The sequence below is a fragment of the Galeopterus variegatus genome, unplaced genomic scaffold (genome assembly GCF_000696425.1).
Source record: "Galeopterus variegatus unplaced genomic scaffold, G_variegatus-3.0.2 Scaffold215, whole genome shotgun sequence".
Taxonomy (NCBI): domain Eukaryota; kingdom Metazoa; phylum Chordata; class Mammalia; order Dermoptera; family Cynocephalidae; genus Galeopterus; species Galeopterus variegatus.
In genome coordinates this window covers 352,432-360,351 of record NW_007726326.1, presented here as the reverse complement: position 1 = coordinate 360,351, position 7,920 = coordinate 352,432, and the positions used below count along the sequence as shown (strand labels likewise).

Here is a 7,920-nt window from a genome sequence, read left to right as displayed (position 1 = left end):
AACAAAAAACTCCTAAGAAGGCCTCAATTTCCCCCACACACCTCAGTTTCCTAGATCAGGACAGGAATGATAGGAAAGAGTAAGTAAGAAATGAATATATTGATGGTGACACTTATGGATGGGAAAAAACCAAAATTATGAAACTGTCATGTCAGAAAATAAATAGACTCTCCCTGGGGAACAATATTTTACAAAGCACAAGCAAGCCAATCCTGTTATCCTGAGTAGAATTTTAATAAATAATGCCATTTGTTTCACTAAATTTTAAAAGCTACATACAGAAGATACATCATTTTGCCCCAGGCAAAAATAATATGGAGCCTACATGATTACTGGGATTTTTCTGGACACTATCCGGCAGGACTGTAAAATAGCTCCTGTCCTGCTGGTCTGCTTTCTATTTGTACAGATTAATTCACAATGTTTCTATCCTTGTACGAGTTCCCTTTTTTTTTCAAGCCGATAAATTATTTTTACTTTCACAGTCTTGTCATAAACTTGTTAACACAAAAGAGCTGAGTTAACATGTGAATGCTGTGGAGAAGAGCTAGTGGTAAACAAAACTGCATATGTAAATAATAAAAAATAAATACCCCAAAGCTAAATTCACCCTTTTGTCAAATAATTAACCTAGTCACTACTCTTGATTCAGGTGATGGCCTTCAAAATACCCTGCAGTTCATAACTACCATTAAATAAAAAAGCAAGAAAACTTACTTTTTTAAAAGTAGGGCCCAATGACAGCAATACACAACTCACCTTTCAGAAACAGAATCATACTCCCGGTGTTCTACTAAGTTTTAATTTAGACTGGTTTAGGTACAATAGAAAAAGAAACCTGAAAACACATGCTGTTTTAGTAACAAATACCAGGTTGCCAGATTTGTCGGCATACTTTTGCAAGCTAGAAACTAGGAACAGGAGAAACCTTTAACAGGAATAGACTACAGATAGGAAAGCTCTGAGGACATGAGAAGTAATGGCATTCAGGAAAGTGTTTTTTCACATTGGTACATTTTTAGAGTTTGTCATTTAAAAAAAAACCCAAGAAAACAAACAACAACCAAAAAAAACCCACTAAATTTGACGAAAATAGTTGTATTACTAATGGTCACTTCTATTTCTAACTGCCTCACATAAAGAGCATTAAGACATTTAGGCACTTCTTTTTTTCCCCCTAATACTGTTATTCCATTTTAATCTACATAAAATTGTTTAACACTAAATATGAAAAATGTAAACTTGATTTTTCCCATCAAAAAAAGATTATATTTTCCTATTCACCTTAAAAATGCAACCAGTTTCTCCCAGGCTGGAGACTCTTATTTTCACTATTTTGATCTGTCTTTCTCTCTCTCTCTTTCTCTTCATTTCCTTTTCCTCTTCCCAATACATTTCTCCATAAATAAATTAAAAGAAAATAATTAAAATCCAGTTGATTTGTAATTCCCATTCATTGAAAAAAAGAAAGGCTATTGAAGCAGGAGCATTCAAACAAGAACTGAGACTGGGTGACTGGGTGCTTTTGTTTGTTTGGGTTTTTTTGTTTTTGTTTTTCCTGATCTCTGCACTGAGAGGGGAAGTGCAAAAGTGGAAAGAGTCGGAGAGAAGAGCAGGACTAAGCTTGAGATCGCTTTTGTTTTTGATTTTTAAAAAGATATTTGTGAAAGTCCACCATTCCTTATGCGCAAAGAACCCCAGAAACAAGCTGCAAAAAATGTTCCTCATTTCTATTTACAAGTGTCCCTAGTCACTGCAGTTGGTTGCTGCTCCAACCATCCCTTCAAGGCCCCAGTCCCTCCCCACTTAGGACCCCAAGTCCACCAGACTGGAGGTGAGGGGGCCAAGCAGAGAGTCCTGGAGCTGATGCTGGTGGGCCTGCAGGCCATGGCTGGGCTGCGTGGCTGTTAAGCCTGGGAGAGAATAGTTTGAGCTTCTGGCGTGGCCCATATTGCTCTGCAGCAGAAGGACCGAGTTCTGGTCTGGACTTTGGGGAGGTGAGAATTCCTCTTCTGAGCTGGACATGAGCGGCTTGCCCCCTTCCAGAGGAGAGAGTTGATTTTGCTTGTTGGAGGAGGAGTTATTGTTTTCAGTGTTCTCCCTAAGAAATAGAGGACAACACCATATGGTTTAAAAAAAAAAAAAAGTTTTTTTTTTTTAAAAAAAAAAGTGTGAGATGGAGGGAGGGGAGTTGGAAGGAGGAAAGGGCAATTGTGCAATCTGTCACCAACCCAAATGGAGGAGTTCTGCCTTCCCACCCATCCCCAAAGGTCGTGGGGGAGGTGAAGAGGCAGAGAAGACTAGAGAATTGAGGAGCTACAGACAGACCTTGCCACACTGCCCTTGGGAGCCAGGTCCCTTTCTCTTCCAGATTTCAGAAAGCCAGATGAGCAGGAATTATTTGAAACAAACAAAAAATGTTTTTAATTTTGTTCAAGTTATTATGTTCAAATACCTATGAACTAGCACCATACTTAGGAGTAACTAAGTTTGAAAATCTTCCAACGAGTAGTTGTTGGTAATAAAGAAATGATCAGGGGACAAATGTTTCAGGTGAATCAAGTCAATTGCCTTGTTCCCATCTGAGGAAACAAACGTCGATTTTCCCTGCCCCTGCCCAGAGGTTGTGATTTCGGAGACACAGGACAGGTCATGGGAAGTGGTGCCCAGTGCGGCCCAGTGACCTGAGTAAACACAGGGAGTGAAGCCAGTCTCTCCAATTTCATCAGGGAGTGGGCCCTCGGGCCTGGCTTATAGGACGGGCGTTTTGTAACCAAAAGCTAACTGGAACCGTACAATCCCTGCTTCCGTGTTGCTTGCTCACTCCTCAGCCTCTCATGGCCCCCTCTCCAACTCCCCACCGCCAGCCACCCCAACCCACCCTTTCCCGGAGAGGACACTTCCCTGCCCCGCACACGCTGCGAGCGGGCGCGGCGCGCCGGAGCGCTCGTCCGGGCACCGGGTCCCGGTTAACTTCAGGCTTCGCTGCCCTGGCCGCTTCCGCCTTCCAAGTGCTTGCGCGTCCTCCCCGCTCCTAGCGCCTGCCAGTCTCCCTCTTTCTCTCCTCTTCCCTCACAGCCTCTCTCTCCTAGAGAGCCTATTTCAGCTGGATTTATCCAAGCTCTGTGGTCTTCCACCCAGAGGGGAACGAGGAAGCGAGATCTTCGGCCCCCAGGCTCAGAGGCGAACAAAGAAACCCAACAGGCCCCTGCGCTCAGGCTTCCCCAAAACCTGGCTCGGTGGAGCGCTCACCCCGCCACGGCCGCCTCCCCAGCGCTCTTCCGAATCTCTGTCGGAAACTCTACAGCCAACGGATGGAGCCGGGCCAGGTGGCCGAGGGTGTTGCCGCGAGGAAGGGGGAGGCAGAGACAAGTTAAAAAATATTGCCTTCTGAGCTCCAAGGCGAGAAACGTCTGAAGACCACCCCTTCATCGCCCGGGGCGGCGGCGCCGACGGCCAGACCGACGGGCTGCGGCGCCCGGGCCACGCGCTAGGGAGCCCGGAGAGGAGCAATCCTGTCTGGGCTTGGGGCGCCAATGCAGGGCCAACTCTCCCCAAAGCTCTTTTCTATGTATTCCTTTTTAAAACTCCCCCCTTTGTCCAGATAGTATGGAATGAAGCAGGCTATCTCTCATCCAAAAACTACCAGGAGAGAACGCGTGAAGAACCGGGCGGGAGTGGGAGCAGAGCGGATGTCTCCCGCCAGCTTCACCCCCGGGGGAGCAACAGAAGAGAGGTTTGCTACCCTCGGCCCCCGCCGAACCCCGTTCCTCGCGATACCAATCAACACTCCCCTTCCCGTTGATCTAGAAACTCCCTCTCCAACCCCGACTCCTCGCCGCTGCCAGCCGAGGAGGCATGGAAAACAAACCTAGCGCCCCTATTTTCCGACACTCACACCCCAAAGAATCCCACGCGCTGGTGCTCAAAGCAAATGCGGCCCCATCCCTAGCAAGCAACCTCAAAGTTCATGAACTTTCGCTGCAGTGTCGCGGAGGCCTGGGCGCCGCCCCGCGGACAGGCTCCGGCCGGCGGGGAGGACTTGGTGGCGGCTGCCTGCGGGGGCAGGAAGGGACGAAGGGGAAAGGAAGGCTTCCCGGGGTCGCTCGAGCCACGGGAAGCGCGCCGCGTACCTTTCCTTGGCCTCGGCGGCCCGGTCTCTTTGCCTCCGGTTCTTAAACCAGTTGCTGACCTGGGTGGTGGTGAGGCCGGTGGCCTCGGCCAGCTCCCGCTTCTCACGGGGCGAGGGGTAGGGATTGTGTGCGTACCACTCCCGCAGCACGCCCCGCGACTTCTCCTTGAAGCAATAGCTGGTCTCCTCGCCGTCCCAGATAGTGCGCGGCAGCGGGAATTTTCGACGCACCCGATATTTGCCCACGGCGCCCAGGGGTCGGCCGCGCAGCTTCTCCGCCTCCACGTAGTGCGCCTTCAGCCACAGTTGCTGCAGTTTGGGGTGGTTGTGAGGCGAGAACTGGTGGCTCTCCAGGATCTTGTAGAGCTCGCGGAAGTTGCCGCGGTGGAAGGCGACCACCGCCTTGGCCTTGAGCACGCTCTCGTTCTTGTGCAGGTGGTCGCAGGCAGGCAGCGACCATAAGAACCTACCCAGGCGCTCCAGGTTCCCGCCCTGCTGCAGAACCTCGCACACGCACGCCACTTGCTCCTGCGTAAAACCAAACGACGGCAGCATCGACATGGCTGGGGCCTGCCGGGGCGCACAGCCCAGGCGCACGCGGCGGGGAACGGAGCCGAAAAAGCAGGGGGTGGCGGCAGCAGGGAGGGGGGCGCGGCTGCTCCTAACCCCCTCCCTAGGCTTTTCCAAGGTGAAAAAGCGAGTCGGAACTTGGGGGTGGGCAGCCAAGGAAGAGGAAGAGGAGGAGTGTAGAGCGCGCAGGATACCGAGCAGCCCGCGCACTCCGCAGCCTTTCGGGCCTGGCTTGCTGTGGCGTCCCGCCCGGTGGATGCTGCTCGTTGCTGGGGAACTTGGTTTCTGTTCTCCCCGCAGTGGCCTTAAAGCGCGCAGCGTCCTCAGCACGCTGATTGGCTGCGAGAGGCGCCTATCCCCGGCTGGCCAGCCTGCGCGCCGCCCGGCGGGGCAGCAGGGCCGCACCGCCCCGCGCGGGGAGGGAGAGGCTGCGGAGCGGGGTGTAGGGAGTGGTGGGAGGAGAAGGACCGCGAGAGGTGGGAAACGAGGTGGGGTCACGGGGAGTGAGCCGCGCTGCCGGAGTTGGGGAGGGAAGGAATGGGTGAATGTGTCAGGACCCTGCAACTCGACCCCCCTCTCCAGTGTCACCGAAGGGGAGCGGCGCACATCTCTGCACAAATCAGTGACTCAGAACTTTCTAATTCCCCTCCTCTCTCTCCGTACTCCTGTCCCTGTCCCTTGCAAACTTGCCCTTTCCCCGTGAGCTCATATTTAATTACTTTAATGTTGGAATGAATAAATAATGAATTGATGAATAGCTTATGGAACGCGATAAATAATACAAGAGCAGACCAGGGCTCCGGGCTGCAGCCACTGGAAGAGTGGCTTCTCTCCGGTTGGCTTCAGCTACAGAAGCCAAATCTAATTTCCTCCTCCATCCCCCCAACGACCCTCCCCACCCTCCATAGAGCAGAAGTACTCCCAGAGGAACAGCGTTTGTTTCACTGATTCTCAAGGGGCCGCCACAATTTGGGACCAGGCAGAGAGCTACTTAAAGCATACTTGCTGAACAGATAGAGATTCCAAGAGTTCGTTTGTGGTTTGGTACCTTAACGTTTTACGGTGTAAACCGACAGTCTTCTGAACTCAGTTTCCCCACCTGCGCGGTTGCATTTTCCAATACCGTCTCTGCTACTGAGAAATGCCGAGAAGCTTTACTTGCTATTAGCAAAAATGTTTTGGGAACCTCGTATGAAAGGCGCTGGACGGGGTGTAAATTAAATAAAACTGTGCCAGGCTCCAATAACCGTCTGGTTGTAACATAATCCTCGCCCTACTCTAAGAGGGATACTGCCCTCAAAGAGAGGACGACAGCGGCTCCAAGAAGATTAAATAAAGAGAGGTGTGTGTGTGTGTGTGTGTGTGTGTGTGTGTGTGTGTGTGTGTGTGTGTGTGTTGCAATACTGGCCCATTTTGCTGCCAGGGAATGAGAAACGTCCTGCAGTTTAAGTCCCATCATCTGCTATTTTGTTTATGTGGGGAGAATACTTAGTAAAACTACACAAACAAGTGAAGTTGTAATTTTCTTAAGCCTCATTTGCACACCTTGTTTCAAAGCAATTATTAAAAAGATTTTAGAAACAATTAGCCTCTCTAAACAAAGATAATCTATTGTCAGTAGCTGAGACTGGCAGGAGATAAGAACAATGCGTGGAGATAAGGGAAGCCAAATGGTGGAAGGAGAATCACTTTATGACTATACTTATCTTTGATTAGATAAGTTCAAAACAGAATTTTAAGTACACTTCAAAAATGCTTTTGATTTCAACGTGCCCTCTTAGTGAATAGTGAAGAACAAACTCTGAGCTCTTTAAACTTGCTTGTCTTCTTTAAATATGTTTTGATTCCATTAGCCAAAGATCCCAGCACTACAGAACCTTTTGCATGTTGATACGTAAGTGGGAGACGGAGAAGCAATGTGCAGGTTTCCCCTTGTATTATTAATATGGTTTTAAAGTAATGCACCTGGTCTAGTGCACCCTGAAAAGTACACTTTAAACTCATGAAGAGTTCCCACCTCAGGGCTGTCTCTCGGGAGATTCCAAGTATAAAGGAAGCTGCTTTTCCACTGAACTCCCACATAATGCTTTCTGCATCTTTGAAACTCTGCACATCTCATGCAATTGAACCTTAGAGGCAGGTGCTGATATTTCATTAAATTTAGGCTTATTTTTTTTAATGCATGTAATGGGTGTGTATTATTTCAAAAGTGCCCCTGCCACATGGCATGCCCAATGACTTATTTTCTAAACTGGAAGCCTGGCACTGCTGAACCCAAAGCCATGTGTCTGGTAATTTTCCCTAGCTGTTTTATTTTGGTGCTCATGATGTTTCACATGAAGTCTTAAGGAGCTTCAGTGTCCTGCCAGAAGGAATGTCTCTGCTTGGAACAGTTCTTATTGACATGGCAGCTGTGTGAGGACCGGAACGGAGGCTTAAACTCAGCTCTCAAAATCAGTTAATACCCTAAAGTCTGGAGCAAGTGCGCACAATTACAATTGGGGGTTTGGGGGTGTCTGTAAGCACAGCCACGTCCCTTAAAAGATAAACGGTACGTTGAGTATAGGGTGTGCTTTGTAATTAGCAATTTTGTGTAAGGAAATGAGGCGTAGCTTGGACAAATAAAGGCCGGTATGAATTTACAGGGATGACAGAGAGCAGAGAGATGGCAATTAGGCGCCAATATGACCACCTTTTTTCCGGCTTCCTCCAGACCTCCCTGCCCACTTCTTTTCATCTCTCTTCAAGAGAAACTGGGACGCATTAGACGTTGGGGACAAGTGGGAAGAAGACTGTGTGGATGTTGTGATTGCGGGCACCGGGGTAGATGGAAAGGTGTGCTCCTCCTCGGAGGCCGTGCCGGGCCCGCCAGACTTTTTCCTCTCGTTTAATCCAATAGATCACGTAACTAGAAAGAAAAAGCACTATGCGCTTTGTACCAAGGAACCTACCTGCTATTTCGATCCCTTGGTTAGGGGAACCAATTGTTAGAAATGTTAATTATTGGCTCGGATATATAAGGTTTCCCAAAATGGAACCTTTCACTGAAAACCACTAAAAGAGGTAAAATGACATGAATTTACAAACCACATAAACCAAATGATCCATTTTAAATCGCACACAGAAAGGTTTGAGTTGTTCTGGTAACCTAAAACCTTTGCTGTCAATGCAAATCTCACGAAAAAGAGAGATGCATCGGATTTAAAGGGAACGAGCAA

At 48.8% G+C, this 7,920-nt stretch overlaps 1 protein-coding gene across 1 annotated transcript; it reads right to left on the bottom strand.

Annotated features, from left to right (window-relative positions):
- Positions 1-780: 780 nt before the first annotated feature.
- SIX1 (SIX homeobox 1) lies at positions 781-4,960 on the bottom strand. The gene is made up of 2 exons (XM_008565942.1): positions 4,134-4,960; positions 781-2,101 (listed from the first exon to the last, which is right to left on the bottom strand). The coding sequence occupies exons 1-2, from the start codon at positions 4,691-4,693 to the stop codon at positions 1,807-1,809; spliced, it is 855 nt and encodes a 284-aa protein (XP_008564164.1). The 5' UTR covers positions 4,694-4,960; the 3' UTR covers positions 781-1,806.
- Between the last annotated feature and the right edge of the window lie 2,960 nt (positions 4,961-7,920).